General features: G+C 39.3%; 1 protein-coding gene across 10 annotated transcripts in view; it reads left to right on the forward strand.

The window, feature by feature from the left end:
• phf21b (PHD finger protein 21B) overlaps window positions 1-20,102 on the forward strand; it is a 210,794-nt gene extending 190,692 nt beyond the window's left edge. For all 10 annotated transcript variants that reach the window (XM_087997377.1, XM_087997381.1, XM_087997382.1 and 7 more), the window contains 5 exons: window positions 359-381; window positions 2,036-2,191; window positions 5,986-6,061; window positions 10,199-10,302; window positions 14,886-20,102. In XM_087997377.1, the coding sequence (XP_087853503.1) occupies window positions 359-381; window positions 2,036-2,191; window positions 5,986-6,061; window positions 10,199-10,302; window positions 14,886-15,125 (599 nt within the window). In that variant the 3' untranslated portion in view covers window positions 15,126-20,102. The remainder of the gene's footprint in view (window positions 1-358; window positions 382-2,035; window positions 2,192-5,985; window positions 6,062-10,198; window positions 10,303-14,885) is intronic.
• Window positions 20,103-24,003: the final 3,901 nt, after the last annotated feature.

A 24,003-nucleotide genomic window follows, 5' to 3' on the forward strand; every position in this document is an offset into this window, starting at 1 on the left:
GAATTCAGATATTTACTGAGCTACTTAGCCAAAGATAACTTTTAAACCAGGGAATTATCAAATTTTTATCTACTTTGAAACTGGTGTATAAATGGAAGAAACAATACATGATAGGGCAGGATACATCTCCCACATACACCCGTCCCCAACAACTTCTCCTGCATTCCTATTGAAGGCAGTTCTGTGTACTGTCTAATTATCAGTGTCCTCATAGTATGATATCCTCTGGATGATCCAAGTAGCTCCAATCATTACTTGTATTTGGTCCACTTGTGGAATCCATATTATCCTAATTCCCAGCCTGCTCTACAAATCAGCTCTTACTAACATGTTTCTACCTTTCTCCTTAACACGCAAGCCAATGAGGACCTATGTTGGAAGGTATGTCTCATCCATTCAGTGACTTTTACTGTGTAAATCTCTTGGCAATCAAAAATTTTTATTACTGCAAGACATGAGCAGTATAATACAAGTTCTAGCTTTATGTTTAAACATGTTTGTGATGTATCTGAAAATGTATTGTTGCTTTTAAATTGTCATATTTATTAATAGGACAATCCATTAGATAAGCATATTGGAGAGATTTGCAGCTATATTGAATGAATCAGTAAGGATTATTAGGAAAGCATTACATTTATGAAAAGCAGAATTTCAAGGACAAAGGTTTGGACATGCAAATCGTGCAATAGTTGGTTATAATAGGTATTTATTTAGCACCAGCATGGTTTGATACCAAGATATAAATGATGAGCTGTCTTTCTAGAGCTGCTGTCTATGGTGCTGTATTACATAAAAAGGCATGATCTCTAAGCTTTCATTTTCCATGCCATCCTTATAACAAATATTTGCTGTTGCTGTTTGTACCTACTGCCAGATTTGCTGTCATGGTATGCCACTCTGCTCCGTCTTATTTTATCCTTGCACTTCCACTGCAGCTCATCTGCAACTACTCTGTTTATTCATATGAATTTTTGTAATTTTTCATAAAGTGCTTTTCAAGTATATATAGAACTGTATATGGCAAACAAGATTTACTCATTTTGGTTTGAGCATAAAACAAAATAGTTTTGTCATTATCTTAAAAAAATACAAATAAATGAGGTTTAAAGGGACTTGCTGTTAAAATTACCAACATTTCATTATTTCTTTCATGAATGTGTGTGTGTGTCATTAGCTAGGCCACCATTTATTGTCTGTCCCTAATTACCTTTGGGAAGCTGGTGGTTAGTTGCCAAATGTGACAAGTTATGACCATATGACTATTGATTTTGTTTACTGTTTTGATTAAGTGAAGTTCTCCAGAGGCTTAGTTGGTAAAGATGTTATGGCTGGAATATTCAGTAGAGGCAAATAACTGGCATAGTTATGTAAGGTAGTTCCTGCAGAGTGGGAGCAGTTCCAAGTTTCAGTTTGGTTAGGCCACTTTTTGAATATTGCATACAATTCCAGTCTCCTTCCTATAGGAAGGATATTGTGAAACTTGAAAGAGTTCAGAAAAGATTTACAAGGATGTTGGCAGGGTTGGAGGATTTGAGCTATGAAGAGAGGTTGAATAAGCTGGGGCTGTTTTCCCTGGAGTGTCGGAGGCTGAGGGTTGATCTTATAGAGGTTTATAAAATCATGAGGGGTATGGATATGATAAGTAGACTAGCTCTTTTCCCTGGGATGGGGGAGTCCAGAACTCGAGGGCATAGGTTTAGGGTGAGAGGGGAAAGGTAAAAGGGACCCAAGGAGCAACTTTTTCACACAAAGGGTGATGCGTGTATGGCATGTAAACAATTCACTGTTCAGTTAAGAAGAAGTAGTAGTAAAACGGCAACTGTTCCCTTGGCCCTTCCCCAGGCCAAGAGGAGAGCAAGGGGTGAAGATGTCTTTTGATGGTAGCATCATGATGTTGGATGCAAGTTGATGTGGAGTTGTGTTCAAATTTAAGTCTTCATTCAATCAAAATTTCCAAACTTGATTCAGCATACCATTCTGCAGTACACTGAAATTTATTTCAATTAATATAGTCATTTCTTTTTCATTTTTTAAGGATGATATTCATGAGGATTACTGTACAGTGTGCAAACGTAGTGGTCAACTTCTTCTGTGTGACACTTGCTCTCGTGTATATCATCTGGAATGTTTAGAACCTCCTCTCAAGACCATTCCCAAGGGGGTGTGGGTCTGCCCCAGGTGCCAGGAAAAGGTACAGACTCAACTTCTGTTCATTAGAATAATTTTGCTTATCACTTTTAAGCTAGTTAATAAAGTGAATTTCTCAGCTAAATGGATTAGAAAGTTTCAGCATCGCAGCAACATTTGAATCGGGGCAAAAGTAGGCCAGTCAGCCTCTCGAATCTGCTCCACCATTCAGAAAGACAACAGCTGATCTGATTGTAACCTCAAACTTTCTCCCCTGGTTAATCTTTTAACCCTAGCTTAACAGGAGCCTGTCTGCCTCTGCCTTAAAAATATTAATGTTATGTTTCAATCAATTCACCAGCTCTTACCCTTCAAAACTCTCAACAGTACAAGCCTAACCTGTGCAACTTTTCCTCACAAGACAAACCATCCATTTCAAGTATTTGTTGAGTAAACCTTCTCTGAACTGTCTCCAATGCAATTACATCCTTCCTTCAATATGGTGACCAACATTACTTGTATTTTAGGAGGGGAAAATTGCCACAGTTCTGCTTTCAATTGCAATTCAGTTGCTCTTGCTGGAATTATTCATGCATGTCAGATGTGGATAGGATTGGTCTCATCTATAATGTTCTGTATCGTTGAATAGCCTGACATAGGCTCGCACACAAAGAATGGGTGAACTTTCTGATGCTTCAGACAATACTGACTACCCTATCTTAGCTGTTTTACTTCTGACATTGTCAATCTTTTCCCTTTAGGTAATTTTATAATCCCTTTTGAAAACATATGACTTGTTTCATATTCTATTGGCATTATTCTATCCTAGCCCACAATTATCTATTTATCTTTGTTAATCTACATTGGCATGCAGTCCTTTAATGTGTTGCTGGAAAAGTGCAGCAGGTCAGGCAGCATCCAAGGAGCAGGAGAATCGACGTTTCGGGCATGAGCCCTTCTTCAGGAATTTTCTTCAGGACAATTCCTGAAGAAGGGCTCATGCCCGAAACGTCGATTCTCCTGCTTGTTGGATGCTGCCTGACCTGCTGCGCTTTTCCAGCAACACATTTTCAGCTCTGATCTCCAGCATCTGCAGTCCTCACTTTCTCCATGCAGTCCTTTAATACCTCAAAGTTAAAATCCTGTTCTTACATTTAAATTTCCTTGTGGTTACGCCATTAAATCCTTCAGTTTTCCACCTCCTTTTGGTTTTAAGACTATCTTTTAAAATGCCTCTTTGGCTTTTGGTCATCCCTCCTAATTTTTGGCATTGAATTTTCTTTTATTATATCTTTGAATTTTTGTTATGCTTCTGGGCTTTGTACATTTTATGGTGTTCTATAAATGCAAGTTGATGTGTTAAAAGCCCACTTCAACCACTTCACAACATCTTTATCACTCTCAGATCCTTATTGCAAGAGCATTCAGACTTGGAGGACACCCTGTTTGATGACAATTTTTGGATTTTGTTTCCAAGTCATTAGATCATTCCAAATCAATAAATCAATGGCACAGAAGATAATGAAATGTCAAAAAATAAAGCAGAGTACATTAAAAACAGAGAGTAGGACAGTCAGCATTTTTGGACAACAAGTAACTTCATGCTTCCAATGTAATCCTTCAACAAGAATAGAAAAATGACTCATATTAAAACAAACTCAAAACAATGGCTTGAGATCAGTTGAATTAAATGTTGATTAGATGAATACAATGATATTAAGAGTAATGAATGTGTGACCATTTGAGACAGCAGAAGACAAATAAGTTTGGAAACTTGTGGGTGAGAGAGAGGTTAAAAACTTGTGTATAAGAAAACAAGATTGGTCACCGAGAGAACAGATTCATTCCCACCTTGTGTTCTGGCAGCAGGTTCTCCACTACATCATCCAACCTGTCTTTTCAATGCAGACTAATCAATTTCACATCACCAGTCCCTATTGTAAAGAAATTAGAAGCTTAATTAAGGCCTTGTGGTAAAAAGATACGCTGTTGTTCTTGAAGCTGAGTGAAATTTCATTGGTACATTGTACAAGTACGGTATCAGAAAGGTCATAATGATTGTGGGTCATAGCAAGTGATGGGGATAGACTGTTCAATGAGGTAGGTCACTTAGGTTTATATGGTCTCTCCAATGGAAGTAGTCAAACAGATTAGTGCAGTGCTTCCCATAAAAGTTTCCAGTACTATCCTGTTGACCCCGATCACAAGCAGAAAAACAGATACTAACATTCACTAGATATTGAAGTTTCTGTATGATGGACTAAAATATCAAACAGATTTGAGAATCTAAGTTTTTAAAGTACTTCAAAATTTTTCTTTTCCGATCCTTCCTAATCCACACTCATAGTCCAGTTCCTTTTCCTATAACACATGCACGCAGCCTTTCACTCAGCGGCCCTTCTTAAGCCAACCCCCCGCATTGCTGCCACCACTCACTCAGAATACCCTCTTCCCAACTTTCTTCTCTGACACTATGTACTTGCACATGTTCTCGCTAACCCATCTCACCTTTTCTCAACACCTGGTGCAGTTGCTAGTGCCTGTGAAGTTGGGTTTCAGTCCTAAGGTATGGGAGCCTGTACCATAGATGGAGAGGAGCAGAAACACAGCAAAATGTGAGACCAATACACGTTCTCCTGACTCAGCTGCTTGATCACCTGGTTTTCCCTGCAATCGGTCAGTGACTCTGTTGCATTTGCTGCCCTCTGCCTGTGCCTGGTTTATGCATAAATCAAATTTGTAGATGTGGAACAGAGAGAAAGAGTATGAAGTGGATTGGCCATCCATGTAATAGAAAGAAAGTTGGAACCTCTACTATCCATGACTCCAATCTGCAATAAGTAACTCAGACTTTGAGTGATCTGTAACACAGCAGTCCCACAGTACTTCTCATAGTCTGATGGAAAAATGATCTCAGCCATCTAAAATACCTTTCAATAGATCATAGGTTTATTCACTGATCAATGCATTTTATTCTCACGTTGCCTTTATTCTGTTTAAATAATGGTTCTGTTTAAATAATAGTTTGTTGTTTGTTTCTGATGAAGGATTACATTTAAAGCATTAACTTGTTTGTTTTATTCTTAGGTGCTGTCTGATTTCCAGCATTTACTGCTTCATAATTTCTGGTTGTGTCAGAAGATGCAGCCTAATTATGAAAAGTTGTAATAGGAAATACAAATAATTTAAGATCTGGCACAAAGTTTCCTGAGCTCTCTTCCCAAAATATTGTTATAGCTATGTTGCTATGTTTTCTGTGCAATAGTCTATCATTACTTACTGTCTCAGTTATCAGCTGGAACAACAACCTCCCTTCTCCGTCTTGGTCAGTGAAGGTTGAACAGTGGAATAGAATCCAAATGGTGTGTTGAATCAGGAACAAGTCTTTGAATCTGATTCTGTTTTTTCCTGATAAACTACCAGCTGCTTGTCAATATGCATGAAACACTTCCCACATCTCGTGCACATTGCATCAGAGAACCAAGTCCCCATTACAAATGATTCATTTCAAGAAGTAAAGAAGAGAAAGGTATCGTGTAATGATGAGAATACCATGTTTACCTAACACCAAAAGGCGAAGAAGCTTCTCATTTTCATTGAAATGGCTACCGTAGTTTCTTCCATAACGATAGTCACTACTTGGAATTAAATAATTGTTTATGACATATACCTGTAAGATCTTTATTAAAAAAGAAACATATGTATAGAAACCTTGCTTTTGGGCAAATCAGAATGGAGAGCTGTAATTTTGGACCACTTTACCTTTTATAATCAGTAATCCCAGGGCCAGTCTGTGGTAGTTTTAAGAGTAAATCATTTTACTTCTGTCCAGAAAATGTGTGTCTCTTGCTCATACAGGTATTAAAGAAGGAAGATAACGTATCATGGCCTGGAACCCTCGCTATCGTCCATTCCTATCTTGCACATAAAGCGGGTATGAAATGTAGTGCATGTTTGATACCAGGAATGGCTTGTTAGTTACAGACTGATATAACACTAGAGCACTGGAAAACTGCTAATGTGACCAGTGTTCAAATCCCAGACCTGAATGACATTTGCAGTCCATCTTTCCAGAAAAATTAACCACATTTTAAACTCACCACCAAGATGTAAAGCTTGCACTTTCGATCAGCTGCGTTTTATAGAAATTGCCCAGTTTCATTTCCATTTAAGTAAATTTAACCAAAAAGTTTGGGCGTTGTCTATTACTGACCTTCAATGTTAGTTTTATGTTCTGGCAATAAGTTGAATGTCTACCCCTGTGAGTTTCTACTACTCATGAGAGGGCACTCTACTGCAATAGAGGAAAACTAGTGTGCAGAATTCCATCATGTTTAGCAAATTGAACGATCTAGTAGTTTGGCTATGCCATCAAAGTGTCTCTAAGCTGAACATCCTAACGCCCAGAGGCACATGTGTTGATCTGGAAAGTGTGGAGTAGAAAAGAAATGCATGAAATCTGCGAGACCTTGGATTAGCACTTTGATAGACAAGAACTGAATTTATTATTGTTAATACTGATAAAATGGCATTAGGGCTGTGAGCAGGACATTCTTCATTCTTCTTACGTCTCCGACTATTGCCTTCTGTCACCAGGATGATTTTTTAAAATCTAGAAGCTAAACAATTTAGACCACATCTACCTTCCTAGCCTCTGTTATTGTCATTTTGAACTAATCAAAGTGATGTGTGCAGGGAAGGCAACAGTTCTTTCCAATTGCCCCACATTACAATTGAAAAGTTACTGCCCCATGGTATTCGCTTTCAGAAAATAAATATGTCCAACAAATAAAGAGAAAAATTTTTGAATGACATGTGAAAGCTGAATTTATAATTAGAAGGCTGATGAATTTGGATAGCAGTACCAACTTGGAATGGCTACGGAGACTGCAAGTGCAAGAGAGCTTAATTAGCATGCACAGCTGAAACCAAGACAGAATTGGCTTAATAACTTAATGTTTATTGATATAATTCCCTCCAACAGTAAAGAATGAATAAATTACTGAGGCCAATGCTTCAATAATGTAATTAATACATTTTAAGCAAATATCTCCAAATATAAACATAAATAAATGAAATTACAATGCAATGATTATGAAAAGTTTCTTGTGACTTTCTTATTTTAAAAAAAAATTCCATATTTGTTCAGAACCAGTCGTAGTTGTGAGTATGTTCACCAAGCTGGGAAGTTGATTTGCAGACATTCCGTCCTCTGTCAAAGTGACATCTTCAGTGCTTTGGAGCCTCCTGTGAAGCGCTGCTGTACTGTGTCGCTTGTAATTTATTTGATTCCGTTCCTGCTACTTCCGATTGTCTATTCAGATTGTTCATTGGCGTGGCTGGTATATTAGGTCTCAGTCTATGTGCTTGTTAATGGAGTCTGTGGATAAGTGCCATGCTTCTAGAAATTCTCTGTCTGTCCTCTGTTTGGGCTTGTCCAATGATTGTTTTGTTGGTGCAGTCGAATTTGTGGTCCTTGATGTCTGTGTGTGGCTACTAGGGGCACTTGGTTGTGGTGTTTGGTAGCTAGTTGGTGTTCGTGGATGCGGATTGCTAGTTGTCTGCCTGTTGGCCCTGTATAGTGTTTCGTGCAGTCTTTGCATGGAATCTTGTAAATTATGTTTATCTTGCACATGATGAGTATCAGGTCTTTTGTCCTGGTGAGTTGCTGTCTGAGTGTGGCTGTCGGTTTATGGGCTGTCATGAATCCCAGTGATCGGAGATCACTGGCTGTCAGTTCTGAGGTGTTTTTATGTAAGGTAGCGTGGCAAGTGAGTTAGGTTGTGGCATGTCCTCGTCACATTGTCTGTTAGGCATCTGCGGATGAAGTTGGGGGATATCCGTTCTTGGCGAATATGCTTGAAAGGTGTTCTTCTTCCCTTCGTAGGTCAGGAGTGCTGCAGTGTGCTGTAGCCCGTTTAAACAGGGTCCTAATGCAGGTTCTCTTGTGTGTGTTCAGGTAGTTGCTGTTGTAGTTCAGGACCTGGTCAGTGTGTATGTGGCTTTTCTGTACACTTTTGTAGTGCATTAATTGTTTTGTGTTCTTTTCACCATCACATCCAGGAATGCGAGTTGATTGTTGGTTTCCTCCTCTCTCGTAAATCTGATCCCTGTGACCAAGGTGTTAATTTCTGTTCTCTGAATGATAACAAAAGTGTCATCCATGTATCTCATCCAAAGTTTGGGTAGGATTTGTGGAAGGGCTGCTTGTTCCAGTCTTTGCATCACTGCTTCTGCTATGTGCCCCAAGATGGGTGAGCACATCGGTGTTCCATTGATCTGTTCATATGTTTGGTTGTTGAAAGATCCTATACCCATCATGTGCAAGACAAACATAATTTGCAAGATTCCATGCAAAGACTGCATGCAGCATTATGCAGGTCAACAGGCAGACAACTAACAATCCGCATCTACAAACACCAACTAGCCACTAAACGCCATGACCAGCTGTCCCTAGTAGCCACACACACAGATGACAAGGACCATAAATTTGACTGGGACAACACAATATCATTGGACAAGCCAAACAGAGGGCAGCCAGAGAATTTCTAGAAACATGGCATTCAGCCACGGGGGCTCCATCAACAAGCACATAGACTACATCCAGTATACCAGCCACTACAATGAACAACCAAAACTGGCAACCAGAAACAGCAGGAACAGAACCAAATAAATTCCAGAAGAGACAGTACAGCAGCGCTTCACAAGAGGCTCCAAAGCACTGAAGATGTCACCTAGACAGGGGACTAAACATCTGCAAATCAACTTCCCAGCTCAGTGAACAGAATCATAACTATGACAACCGGCACCTGAGCTACAAATGTTTTCGCAGACTTGATCTTCAAAACCTAATTATATATAGAATTTATATATAGAATCCCTACAGTGTGAAAACAGGCCCTTCGGCCCAAGTCCACATCGACCCTACAAAGAGTATATCACCCAGATCCATTCCCCATACATTTCCCCGGACTAATGCACCAAACCGACACATCCCTGAACACTATGGGATAATTTAGCACGGCCAATTCACCTAACCTGTGCATCTTTGGACTGTGGGAGGAAACCTGAGCACCCCAGAGGAAACCCACACAGTGACGGGGAGAACATGCAAATTCCACACAGACAATTGCCTGAGGCTGGAATTGAATCTGGGTCCCTGGCACTGTGAGGCAGCAGTGCTAACCACTTGGCAAAGATGAAATAATTGCGATATTTTAGTTGTCTCATCAGCAGGGTAGCATGATGGCTCAATGGTTAGCACTGCTGCCTCACAGTGCCAGGGACCTGGGTTCAATTCCAGCCTCAGGCAATTGTCTGTGTGGAATTTGCACATCCTCCCCGTGACTGCATGGGTTTCCTCTGGGTGCTCCAGTTTCCTCCCACAGTCCAAAGATGAATTGGCCATGCTAAATTGCCCATAGTGTTAGGTGTATTGGTCAGAGGGAAATGAGTTTGGGTGGGTTACCCTTCAGAGGGTCACTGTGGACTTGTTGGGCCAAAGAGCCTGTTTCCACAAGGGGAATCTAATCTATTCTAAAAAAGCCGTGAGCAATGCGAGCTACGTTTGTTACCTACCCTAGTTAACTGAGTAGTTTGTTTGGTGAAACAGAGGACAGATACATGAGTCGCTTGGAGTCCAGAACATATAAGAATGGTAGATGTATTTCTCTAAAGGACATTGGTAAGCCAGATAGGTTTCTACAAATAATTGATGATGGTTGTCATTGTTCTCATTGATGAGACTAGCTTAATAATCCAGGTTTGTTAATTGAATTTAAATTCTACCAGTTGCCATGCTTGAATTTGAGTCCCTGCCCCCACAGCTTTTAGCCTGGGCCTCTACATTACTGGTTCAGTGATATCACCCACTATTCCATCCTCTCCTCATAGCCAGCAGATCAAAAATACAAACATGACTGAGATGGAATATGTGCCTATCTGATTGTTCTATAATTGTCTGTAAAATAAAAGATGTTTGTAAGTATATATAGTTCTAATAACTTTTTTAAAATTTAAATGATTATGTTTAGAAAACTGAGTATTTTTTATTTTAATGTTGCATTTTCAGTGAAAGAGGAGGAGAAGAGGAAGCTGTTAAAACGAGGGAGCGAATTAAAGAGTGAACATGAACAACTGGAGATGAAGGATAGGCTGCTCAATAATGCTGTTACGGTGAGATTACATCACTACTTCTCTCCCCTCTGTACTGGTTGTAATGAAATGTCCAAAGAATCCATTATGTATTTGTTCCATCCCATTCCTTTCTCTTTCCTGTTTTTTTTCTCTTCCCTTCTATCTAGTAATAAGGGATGGCATTGCATATTTACTATTACAGTTAATAAAGCAGTACAGGTGAAGCCGCAAGCTCTTCCCTAACTGTAACCTGGAGTAACAAAGCAGAATGTATATACATTTGCACAACGAGATCAGTCCTATTAATTACATCTTTCATTTATTCTCTATTGCCCACCCTTATCCTCCCACAAACCTCTGTTCTTGTGAAACGTTTCCCTTCATATGTCTGTTGAAAAAGTAATTAAACTTTGGTAATGAAGACAGGTTCCAGTACCACCATGATTACAGTTCATCAAGCTTGCAACCCCCCCATGTAATTGGACGTTCAAAATAGACTTACTGATTCACTTGAATTTATTTTATTATAGTATTCAATTTAAAAGTTTTTTTTTTCATTTATGACTGGCAATCTTTGAACAGTTAATGTAATAGGACAAAAATCACATTCTCCCTCCTCTTGCAAATATGGCTTCCTTGAAGACGCAACACATCTCATGCATACAGCTAGAGACGAGAAAAGACCATATTTGAAAAGAAGTTTATTGTAGTTTAATTATTTAAGTATTTAAAAACTACAATCAAGATTCTGTTCCACTTGCAAAGATAGAGTATAAAGGCAATAGGAGTATACTTAAGAGGGAAATTAGGAGGGCAAAGAGACGACATGAGATAGCTTTGGCAAATAGAGTTAAGGCGAATCCAAAGGGATTTTGCAAATAGATTAAGGACAAAACGGAAACGAGGGAGAGAATAGGACCCCTCAAAGTGCCCCAAGGGACACTTCCATATCCACCACAAATTCACCTGCACCTCCACACACATCATCTATTGCATCCGCTGCACCCGATGTGGCCTCTTCTATACTGGGGAGACAGGCTGCCTACTTGTGGAACGTTTCAGAGAACACCTCTGGAACACCCGGACCAACCAACCCAACCACCCCGTAGCCCAACACTTTAACTCCCCCTCCCACTCCACCAAGGACATGCAAGTCCTTGGACTCCTCCATCGCCAGACCATGGCAACACGACGGTTGGAGGAAGAGCGCCTCATCTTCTGCCTGGGAACCCTCCAACCACAAGGGATGAACTCAGATTTCTCCAGTTTCCTCATTTCCCCTCCCCCCACCTTGTCTCAGTCAAATCCCTCGAACTCAGCACCGCCTTCCTAACCTGCAATCTTCTTCCTGACCTCTCCACCCCCACCCCACTCCAGCCTATCACCCTCACCTTGACCTCCCTCCACCTATCGCAATTCCAACGCCCCTCCCCCAAGTCCCTCCTCCCTACCTTTTATCTTAGCCTGCTGGACACACTTTCCTCATTCCTGAAGAAGGGCTTATGCCCGAAACGTCGATTCTCCTGTTCCTTGGATGCTGCCTGACCTGCTGCGCTTTTCCAGCAACACATTTTCACCCCTCAAAGATCAGCAAGGTGGTCTTTGTGTGGAGCCACAGGAGACAGGGGAGATACTAAATGAGTATTTTGTATTAGTATTTACAGTGGAAAAGGACATGGAAGATATAGAATGTAGGGAAATAGATGGTGACATCTTGCAAAATGTCCGTATTACAGAGTAGGAAGTGCTAGATGTCTTGAAATGCATATAAGTGGGTAAATCCCCAGGACTTGATCAGGGATACCCTAGAAGTCTGTGGGAAGCTAGCGAAGTGATTGCTGGGCCTCTTGCTGAGATATTTGTATCATCGATAGTCACAGGTGAGGTGCCGGAACACTGGAGGTTGGCTAGCGTGGTGCCACTATTTAAGAAAGGTGGTAAAGACCAGCCAGGGAACTATAGACCAGTGAGCCTGACATCGGTGTTGGGCAAGTTGTTGGAGGAAATCCTGAGGAACAGGATGTACACTTATTTGGGAAGGCAAGGACGGATTAGGGATAGTCAACATGGCTTTGTGCATGGGAAATCATGTCTCACAAACTTGATTGAGTTTTTTGAAAAAGTAACAAAGAGGATTGATGAGGACAGAGTGGTGAACGTGATCAGTAAGGTGTTCGACAAGGTTCCCCATGGGAGGCTGGTTAGCAAGGTTAGACCTTATGGAATACAGGGAGAACTAGCCATTTGGATGCAGAACTGGATGAAAGGTAGAAGACAGAGGGTGGTGGTGGAGGGTTGTTTTTCAGACTGGAGGCCTGTGACCAGTGGAGTGCCACAAGGATCGGTGCTGGGTCCACTACTTTTTGTCATTTATATAAATGATTTGGATGCGAGCTTAAGAGGTATAGTTAGTAAGTTTGCAGATGACACCAAAATTGGAGGTGTAGTGGACAGCGAAGAAAGTTACCTCAGATTACAACGGGATCTTGATCAGATGGGCCAATGGGCTGAGGTGTGGCAGATGAGAGTTTAATTTAGATAAATGTGAGGTTCTGCATTTTGGGAAAGCAAACCTTAGCAGGACTTATACACTTAATAGTGAGGTTCTGGAGAGTGTTGCTGAACAAAGAGACCTTGGAGTGCAGGTTCATAGCTCCTTGAGAGTTATGGGTAGATAGGATAGTGAAGAAGGTGTTTGGTATGCTTTCCTTAATTGGTCAGAGTATTGAATACACAAGTTGGGAGGTCATTGTGCGGCTGTACAGAACATTGGTTAGGCCACTGTTGGAATATTGCGTGCAATTCTGGTCTTCCAATTGGAATGATGTTGCGAAACTTGAAAGGGTTCAGGAAAGATTTACAAGGATGTTGCCAGAGTTGGAGGATTTGAGCTATAGGGAGAGGTTGAATAGGCTGGGCTGTTTTCCCTGGAGCGTCAGAGTGACCTTATAGAGGTTTACAAAATCACGAGGGGCATGGATAAGGCAAATAGACAAAGTCTTTTTCCTTCGGTGGGGGAGTCCAGAACTAGAGGGCATAGGTTTAGGGTGCGAGGGGAAAGATATAAAAGAGACCTAAGGGGCAACTTTTTCACGCAGAGGGTGGTGCATATATGGAATGGGCTGCCAGAGGAAGTGGTGGAGGCTAATACAATTGCAATATTTAAGAGGCATCTGGATGGGTATATGAATAGGAAGGGTTTGGAGGGATCTAGGCCAGGTGCTGGCAGGTGGGACTAGATTGGGTTGGGATATCTGGACAGCTTGGACATGTTGGACCAAAGGGTCTGTTTCCGTGCTATACATCTCTATGACTATTTCAGATATCAAACACCACACAGTGCTTTGCTTTCCAGAGGAATGCGGTGTTATCAAAAGTAGGTGAGGAACAACTGATTTTTTTTAAAAATTGCTGTGGTTATGCTCACAGTGAATAGTAAAGCAACTGTTCTTTTTCTAAATAATATTAATTTGTGCTGTTTTAGATCATAAAATTGCAATAAAATGTCAAAGATGAAATCACATATCAAGAGTGCAGCCTAAATTCCACTGTCAAGGTAGATTGTAATCGAAGAATATGACAATAGCAGCATTGATTTCAGTGTTAAAGAAGTAATTGGAAGAATGTTTGGGTGACATTAGTGAAGAACAAAGAAAAGAATTGAGTATCAAGTTTGTTGCTTTCATATTATGAATACTGTATAAATGTTGTTATATGAAATGTCATGTCTGTGTACAATGCTGTTTACAAATCTAACAGCTGACTGTCATATTGATCATTCTTTATTTGTCAACCATGTCATTTGTAAATGCCTAATTTCACTATTTCTGATCTGTTTTCCATTCTAATGGAAGTCTAACTTTCACTATTAGTCTTACAATTTGTTTTGGTCATACAAATTCTATTATACAAGTTTCAAACAATTAATTGTATTCAATGCAACTAGTAATCATGCTACCGTATCAGCACAAATTTACATCCCAATGTTTGTCGTCCTCCTAATACAAACAGAATTCTGCATTTTAACACTGGGGATGGTGATGCAAGGAACATCAAGGAAGGAAGTGATTTTAATGTTTTTGTTTACGAGGGGTGAACTAATACTACAGGAACACATTCTTGATGTTTATCAAAGAAAGAGCAAATACTCATTAGTATATAACCCGCAATAAGAAGTTATATTTAACAAAGTAGGTTTGAAAAATGATATTTCAAGGATGTGAAAAAAATGAATCTTAAAAATTGTTTCCACTATTTTGAGAATTGGTATCGAGAGGAAATAAACTCAAGATTAAACAATGTAAAGGTGAGTTACAAAAATTGTATTTATATCAAAGACTATTAAAACATGAAATAAGTAGCTGTTGCGACAGAGGTTACCATATACAGTAATTTAAAAGGAAACTATGAATAATATTTTTAGAATAAAAGAAGGAAGGCAAAACGAATTTGAGCAGTACTCTTCGCTGAAAGTCTTACTGGGCTAATGGGCAGTATAGTCTGTTATGTAATCAGATTGTATTGTCTATATGTAGGCTAGAAGAGTGATTTGTTGAGTAACTTCCTAATTAATGAAATATGCCAACTGAAGAACTGTTGTCTAACTTTTATTTACTTAACAGAAATGTTTAGAATTGAAAACAAATCTCATAGCTAAACAGAAAGGAACTCAGGCCTCTCTGGAACGTGTGAAAACCTTGATTAGACTGATGCAGAGTGAGCAAGTGATCCAGGTTACAATGATGACAACCACAGCCACCTCTCGAGCATCTCCGTTGGTTTCCCTCCCATGGATCAAGCCTTCCGCTGCCGTAGGGACCACTCCAGCCACCTTGAAGCAGCAATCACAAGGAAAGAACTAAAGAAACTGGACAAAATCATATTTAATTGCTATCGTTTGGGAATATTTACACAATTTTTTGTGTGAAAAAGTGGGGTTTCATAACTTATCGATGCAGTACAGTATGCAGAGACTGTTGGAGCAAAGAAATGCACCATATAGGTAGTTTGTACTGTGACTGCAATTCTTTAAGCTCCCACTTTGAGAGCTGAAGAGATTTTAATTTTTTTAATTTTATTTTTATGTTGGCCTTAACCTCCTGATTCTGGAACCAGAAAATGGCCACTGAAAAGGAGTTTTTGACATCCCCCCCAAACAGGTGTTTTGAACATCAGTTTGCCTCATGGGAGAGAGAAGAAAACAATGGAACATACTGCAGTAGATTGACAATTAACTCAACAAAACTGTAATATATAAAGTGTTTTCCTTTGAAATGGGGATTTTTTTTAGGACTGTACATTACTGTAACTAAGTTCAAACATGCAAGACAATGTCTGACATATTTATTCAGGTGAAGCGCAAAAAATTGTTTTATTGTGTATGTATGGGTCTTCAGAGCATTCAAACAAAGTTTAATTTTTCAGTATTAATATAGGTAAGAAACATATTTAAAATGAAGTATGAGGTTAGTATTTAAGGTGGGATACTTAGTACAGTATTTTCCTGCTGATGCCTATGGAACATGTTTTATCAAGTATTTAAAGGATACAAATGCAAAGCATTTTTTGCAACTCCTTATTGTTGACATTTTTTTTGTGCAGATCTATATAGTAGGTATCTTAGGGAAGCCATGTTTTCTTTTTTTTTAGTATTTTGTTGGTTTGCCAGATTTATATTTAAAAATGCCAAAAATGTGTTTCTTCCTCCTCCAGCACTGTATTTGTAAAAGTGACAGTTTAGCAAACCCTGGGATAGTGATGACATTTGGGAAATTGGGGGCAGGGGTGGAAGGATGAGGGGATGTTGCTACATGGTACATGAAACTGCCTCAGAATCATTACAAATAATTGGCATTTAAAATGTCAATGCTGGAGTCAAGGGACACAAATTTGTAAAGGGTTTTCAGCTTTCTGTGGACCTTTTTTCCTTTCATATTTCATAAATTATACTCTAGTAGGCTTTGATTAATTTAGGACTGCTACTTGATCCACTAGCTAGTCTTCCTGACAATAAAGGGTCAGCACCTTGGGAGGCCACAGCTATTTGGCATGGGAAGCTTTAGGTCTGCTCTGGCAGTGCATTGTCCCTTCAACCATTTTCACAATTCCGGGAAAAACTGTGCAGTGCAATGCAAATCTATTTTATTACAGTCAACACTTCAATGAACAAGATTTTATATTCTTTTACTGGTGAACAAAAATAAAGAGAACCATAAGATGCTACTGGTTTAATACCAATATGCATTCTGATGTGATTGCAATGTAAATGTTTCAGGTTAAATGTTTTTTGATGACTAAAGAGAAAACAAATTTGTTCAGTTATAAGATATTAAACAGTTGAGAGTTTTTGGGGAGGGAAGGGCGAAAAGAGAAGTCGTGCCCTGTTAGCGTAGATGTTCAAAGGAGCTGTCCAGTGGATAGTGTGCATTGAAACTGAATTCATCCTAATTCTGCCAATGTAGTTTTTTTTTTAAAGAAAATTAAAACTGAATTGTGAAATCTGCTTGTACATGCTTTTATGAAACCATCTACTGTCAGGTAACTTCATCCCATATTTCAATGAAAGAAATGCATTGATTCTTTTAGCATATTTGAACAATCAAACTACTTAACATTCCCTTTTGAGTGCCCCAGTTGCTGAATTCAATTTGAACTAATATTTTCATTACATTACATATTTTCATTACAAAAAACACAGAAGAGTATAAATAATATCAACTATCAAGCCTCTCTCTTTATCTCTATATATATTGATAAAAGAGTCTAAAAATTATGTTTGTCCTGCTGGCTCTTTAGACCCCTCAATTTGATTGTTGAAATCAAACGTACAATGTCGCATCTCTATTCACAGCAAAGTCATCCCCCCTCAAACCCCACTTCCTTTATGAAATAAAAAGCAAATACATATGGCTGGAGAAAGTTGTCCCCTGCAGTTCTCTTTTGCTTAGGCCCACCCACAAATTGATAATTTCAGTCACAGAAGTGTACTGTTTATTTCTGATGTTAACCACCTCAAAGATCTCTCAATTTTACATTCTGACAATGTACCAAGTTCAGTGCATGCAAGTGATATGTATAAATTTTTGGTGATTTTTAATTTATCTAATGGGAAATAATTTTAGTATTTTACTTGTACAGGGTTCTTTCAAGCTCTACTTAAGAAGAAAAGACATAATTTTAAAATATAGATAATAAATCTGCACTTCATAGTTTTCAGGGTGAAATACAATATATTGTACTAGTATAGTGGGCTCCTGTTTGTAGATACATTGAAGAGTTATACAGTGCCCATACTATGGGTGAGTTTTTTTAATGCTCTACTGCTCCTGGGATACTTGACTATAAGTTGGAATTTGTGAAAAGAAAGGAATTCCAAAAGTAGGAAGCCAAAAAAATTAACTCGCTCAATTCTAAAAGTCTGGATTTCTTCTTTGTGTTAGGCCTTGTCCTCTTACTCCCATTTTCCAATCAGAAGCATTTCTCAGGTAGAGACGAACCAAAATAGATGATTGGAGTGCATGGTATTTTTAGGCCCAATAGCTAAAGTGGAGTAGTACTTTTCTAAAAAAAACTATTTACTCCTTTTTATTACAACTCATTTTAAACTTTAAAGGAGCAATCACTTATTGTACTCTAAAGAATTCTTGTAATTTGATAGTAGCTCTCTAGCAAGTGCCACTATTTAATTTTACTAAAGTTTTAATGCATAATTTTTATTTTTAAGAGTAGGTAGTCTAATATTGAGGAGTTAGGTGGGAAAAGGAGAATAATGTGATTTAATTGTGTGCTAAAGTTTGTTACACAAGTAATATCAGATTCTACATTATTACAGGGTGGTTGAGTAAATCTTTATTGAAATATTTAAAAGTAGTATTGTAGTTTCAGGTTTGAAAACCTTTACTTTTTTGCTGGAATGTTCCTTAATATTTGCTAACAAAAGTCAGCTACAAATATAAATTAGAAAGAATCTGAAAGAAATCAGTTACATAGTATTTTCAACATGCTACAAGCATGCATAAACACACTCAGGCTTCTCAAAAGCACACTGCGTTCAGTGCAAAGATTTTGACAGCATTCCAAATGTGTAGTAGTGTATTGAATGCGTGATCTGTTACCACAGTAGCAGAATAATCTTGCACTAACTATCCTTCGGTGCCATACATGTAAGAGCCTTAAGTAACAAATTTCTGTTGCAATTATTTTAATATCCCACTACATATTCATGTATAACTGAATGATGGTCAAGGATATCACTGAAGCATTGTTATATTCATGCCTTCTATTATGTTGCAAAATGAAAAGACTTTACAGATTACTCCACTTCACCAGAAGAAATATTTTGTATTGATCATCTGTTTATTCAAATTTCATGCTGCTTCCAAGAAACCTACAAAACATTATTTCAGTGAATATAGTTTGTTTTTATTTATTTATCTGAATAAGTAATTCACAACTGATGCAGAAACTGCTATATGTGGACGGCAGATTAATTTTAAAAGATGCAAAATAACAAACTGTGTATTTAATTTGTGCTGTAGATATATTTGATTTTTTTTTCTGAATGGGCCTTTTTTTTTAGAATCCCTAAGCCAACAAGCATGCAGTGCCTTTAAAGGCAGAAATTTAAGAAGGGCGAGAAAGCACAGCCACACCACCTCATAGAACATTGTAAATACAATTAGGCGGGAGAAAACATGGTAGTGCTTGTGATCACGTTACAATTGATTGGGTTACTAGGTTAATCGATGTACAGAAAATACAGTAGAGAGTAGGATGCCTGCTCTTCTAGTTTAAAGAGGTTCACTTGGCGGAGCAGTGCTAAGCAGATTAATGGAACTAAGAAACATTGTCACAGTTGTTTATTATGTAAAAGAAATGTCTTAAATAAACTGGGACAAAGAGAAAAGAGAAAAAAAAATTAAAAATTAACATTGTATCATTACGCAAATGGTCTTTTTTTCTGTTTTCACTTTGAGTTTTGTCACACTGTTAAATGTGTTTACCATGATTGTCTACTTCTAGTATCGTGAACTTTCAAATGCAGATTACACATTGCATCTTAGTTTTATGTGATAATTTCTAAATTACAACTGCTGTCAATCCTCCATTTGTACAAATAGCCTGAAGTTGAGAATTGCCAGTATTTCTTTCCACTGCTTCCTAGTACCTTCCATTTATTTATTTTATTAAAGTCACATCTGAGTTCAGAAATTCAATAAATAGAGAGATGCAATCTGTGCCACCTTTCTGTAGTATTGCATGCTGTTCCTGGTTATTAGATTTGATTTGTTCTGATTCTTTACCTAAAATAGAAGTCCAGCTGTATCTGAAGTTTTTGCTGACATTGCTTGTTGCTTGTGTGCATGGAACAAAATATTTAGATGGGCATTAGTGCTTTCCTTTTTCCTTAAAATATGATAAAGATGCACACTAACCACTGGATGGGTGCTCTACTTAAAGCAAAAAGTTTAAAATATATAATTCTAAGTAATCACTATTGAATGAATATTCTTTGTTACACATTTGTAAGAAAACACATCAGTATTATACTGTTCTACTACTTTGTTGATATCTGTGTGGCTCTGCCCATGGAATGTGGAAGATCAAAGTACAAATGATATGTTGAGTGGATTTGTGAGCATTTGTTTTAAGGTGTGGTAGTGTAGCAATAAAAAAAACATAAAAAGCATTTTAAAAAAAAGCTTACCACAAGATGCAGAAAGTGTTCAGATGACAGATTTGTAAATGAGTTACATTTTTCTTAAAAAAAAATCCATGTATTTACAGATTCTTCATGTAATGGCAAAAATATTCTGAATGAAAATCAAGCTGTTTGTTGACATTTGGTGCTTATTGTATTTTTTCCCCCTCCTGTTTTGTTTTAGACATGCACCCACCAAAATGTTATTTTGTTTGTTACATACCTGATCCATCTCAGATTAGTATACTGAGAGGTGGATTCTGTTGGCTGAAAATCAAACTCACTGTATCAGAGAATACAGCCTCCATATTTTTACATTGTTTTTTATTCTCCCCTTGGCCCACCTTGCATGATTTATTCACTCTTTATAGTTTATTTACTGTCAGCTATTCTCTAACTTGTACAGATATGACTATTATCAGTGTATTAATCAATTAAGAGTACTGAGATGACAGTTACTGACAATTACTAAGATTTTGTTTTCCCAAGTAAGAGTGCCTCTATTGAATCAATATTTCAAACAAACTCAAAGGAATCACCTGGGTAAGGGAAATTAACTTAGATGTTTTATATATCACTTATCAAAGATGAGGGCAGAATTTTATCAAAGTAGATCTGCATTCAGCAGGGACAATGAGCTGAGCTAATGGAACCTTGGCCTTGCCTCTTCACATGGCATTAGCATCTCTGGTTTTGATTTTCCTGACCAGAGAGGGTGGCCAGGATGATGCACCAAATCTGTCAAAGTAACAATATCTGGTGATAGAAACCCTGGCAGGCCACAGAATGGCTGAATTTGTGCAGTAATCCCTGGTTTCATCAACTGGACTAGTTAAGGGAAAGAAAGCAGTAGGATTAAATAGACCATTCATAAGTTGCCAGACTGTGACAAGTGAGTTACCATAAGGATTGGTGCTTGGTCCTGAGCTGTTCACAACCTGTATCAATGACTCTGATGTAAGGAGGCTGGAAGAATACAGCAAGTCAGGTAGCTTCAGGAGATGGGGAAGTCAGCGTTCCATGTATAGCCCTTCTTCAGGAATGGAGGTGGGGGTAGGAGAGCTGCAGATAAAGAGGGAGGGGAAAGTTTTGCATGGGGAGGGGTAGTGAAAGGTGATGGATATGACCTGGTTGGTTGATGGGAGGGATGAATCTGGCTGGAAGGAAGGGGTCGGTAGGTGGAATGGAAGGGAGGAGGTAGTCTGGAAAGGGGGGGGTCAGGGGATGGGTGGGAAAGTTATTTGAAATTGAAGAACTCAATATTGAGTCCTCCGAGCTGAAGGCTGCCCAGGCAGAAGATAAGGTGTTGTTCCTCCAACTTGCAGTCTGTTTCACTGTGGCAATGGAGGAGGCCGAGAATGGACATGTCGGAGAGGGAGTTAGAAGGGGAATTAAAATGGACGGTGACTGGGAGGTCAGGCTGGCCCTTACATACCTGGCTGAGATGCTCGGCAAAACATTCCCTTAATTTACGTTTCGTCTCCCTGATGTAGAGAAGACCACATCAGGAGCACCATAAGTAAACTAGGTTGGAGGAGATGTAAGTGGACATCTGTCTAACCTGGAAGGACTGTTTGAGGTCCTGGTCTGGAGGTGAGAGAAGTGGTGTGCTGACAGGTTTTGTATCTTTTATGGATAGAAGAGAGGGTACAGGGTGGGAGGTACATTGGTAGGGAGGGTGGCACGAACCAAGGAATGATGGAGGGAACGGTCCTTGCAGAAGGCAGAGAAGAGTGGGGAGGGAAAGATGTTCTTGGTGGTGGGGTCTAGTTGGAGTTGGCGGAAGTGTTTGAGGAAACATAAAATCAGACCGCAAATTGGAGGAACAACACCTTATCTTCTGACTAGGCAGCCTATAGCTTGGAGGACTCAACGTTGAACTCTCGAATTTTAAATAACCTTCCCACCCATTCCCCCGACTCCCTTTTCAGCCTGGCTACCTCCCCTTCCATACCTCTGACCGACTCCTCCTTCCAGCTATCAACTGGATTCATTCCTCCCATCAACTAACCAGGTTGTACCCACCACCTGTGTTCACCTATCACTAGCTCACCATTCTGCCCCTTTCCCCAACTATAACCCTCCCCTCCCTCTCTTTATGTGCAGCTCTACCTTACCCCACCTCATTCCTGAAGAAAGGTTATACTCAAAACGTTGACTTCTCCACTTCCTGATGCTGCCAGGCTTGCTGTCTTCTTCCAGCCTCCTGCCTTCTACTTTGGATTCCAGAAGTTGCAGGGATTTTTTGTCTCCAAACGTTAGAATAGCAAAGAAGGCTTAAGGTACCAAATGGCTTATTCCTGTCTAATTTTGTAAACACAAGAAAGGAAAGAAGCTCCAAGAATACTGCCTCTGATTTCCCTTTTGGCTTCTAACTATGGGAGGGGACATGTATTTTTAAGAGCAAGACTCTCTACCCTGTCACCACCAGCAGGAAAGGCCACCAGATCAACTGGCAATCAGGTACTTAACTGATGACTTAGTAAGCATCTATGTCACCCTGGTCCCAGGACAGTAATGTTCTTTCCGACCTCAGGCCATTGGTTGCACAGCTGTACTGAGGACCAGAATCATCAAAAAGGTAAGTGATTTTGTAAGATGGATCCTTGATTGGGGAAAGGGTGATCAAGAGCTTGGGAGATGAAGGCAAGGTGGTGAAAGTCAGTAATTACCTTGAAGCTCTATCCATGTCCTCTGACCAGGGCAAATCAAAGCTTTGCACCCTCATTTTGGTCAGCAGGCTGTCATGTTGTAGGAGAGAGAGTTCCAGCGACAAAAGAACAAAGATTTAAGTCCATGTAAGTGGTAAAGTTCATGAATTTGGAAGACGCTATCAAGTGAGCCTTGGCGTTTTGCACAGCATCTTAAGGATTGTACACATTCCTGTCATAGTGTCAGTACTGGAGGGAGTGTCTAAGTTTGAGGATTTAGTAGGAGAAAGTGAGGACTGCGGTACTGGAGGTCAGAGTCGAGAGTGGCACTGGAAAATCACAGCAGGTCAGGCAGCATCTGAGGAGCAGGAGAATCGATGTTTTGGGAATAAGCCCTTCATCAGGAAACCTCGGATGCTGCCTGACCTGCTGTGTTTTTCCAGCACCAATTCTCGACTTTGTGGATTTAATGCTCGTACTGGTTGGTGTTAAGCTTCTTAAATCTTGTTGGAACTTGTTCAGGAGATGGAGAGTATTATACATATTCCTGGTTTGTGCCTTACAAATAATGTGCGAGTTTTGAAAAGTTGGGAAGTATGTTATTGCAGATTTGCTCTTTAGTAGCCATGGTATTTAAATGGCAGGTCCAGGAAGACAAGGAATTGGGATAGATTGCTGTGGAGAAGGCATCCGATGTAGTTAATGCTGCTCCTCCTGCTGATGTTGATCAGCAGTCCAATGTCACAATGAACACTGATGGCAGTCTTCAGTCATCAGTTAAATGTGAGTTCAAGACAGGTGAACTGCATAACTTAGAAGAAATCAAGTGATCACAGCTTAAAGTATAATAGCATATTGTCAGAAGAAGAGCTGTGAATAGCAGCCTTCACTTAAGCCAGGTTATAAGTTTTGAATCACTGACTGAAGGCCTCTTTCACTGAAGCCAGAATGTTAGTTTCATTCCTGAATTCTTGGCCTAATTTAATGACTTCCGAACAGCTCCATGCGTGTTCCCTATTTGCCTGCACACCTGCCTGAGTTAATCCTGACAGAATGATCCTGTTGGCTCTATGTCTCTTTTTAGATCTCATCACTTTTTGGCTTATCCCAAACATGTAAATCAACAATGAAGTGCTCAATCAAATTTAATTAGAATTGTCTTGAATTTAACACAACAGAGGCTGTCTCCTTCCCAACATGATGCAGTAGTAATAATATGGTCTAGAGTGTCAAACCAGGGGTGGACTCTTGTTGAGGTGATGGTATCTCATCTGCAAGTTGGAGAGCTGATGACAACTCTGCTGGGGAAAGCCAACTGAATCCCAAGCCAATCAAGCAGTGGGTCTTTCCCTGGTATTAAGACCCTGGTTTTAAGACCCTGGGGCAGAA

The sequence above is a fragment of the Chiloscyllium plagiosum genome, unplaced genomic scaffold (genome assembly GCF_037043375.1).
Source record: "Chiloscyllium plagiosum isolate Xiang-an unplaced genomic scaffold, Cpla_swu_hap1 HiC_scaffold_19, whole genome shotgun sequence".
Classification (NCBI taxonomy): domain Eukaryota; kingdom Metazoa; phylum Chordata; class Chondrichthyes; order Orectolobiformes; family Hemiscylliidae; genus Chiloscyllium; species Chiloscyllium plagiosum.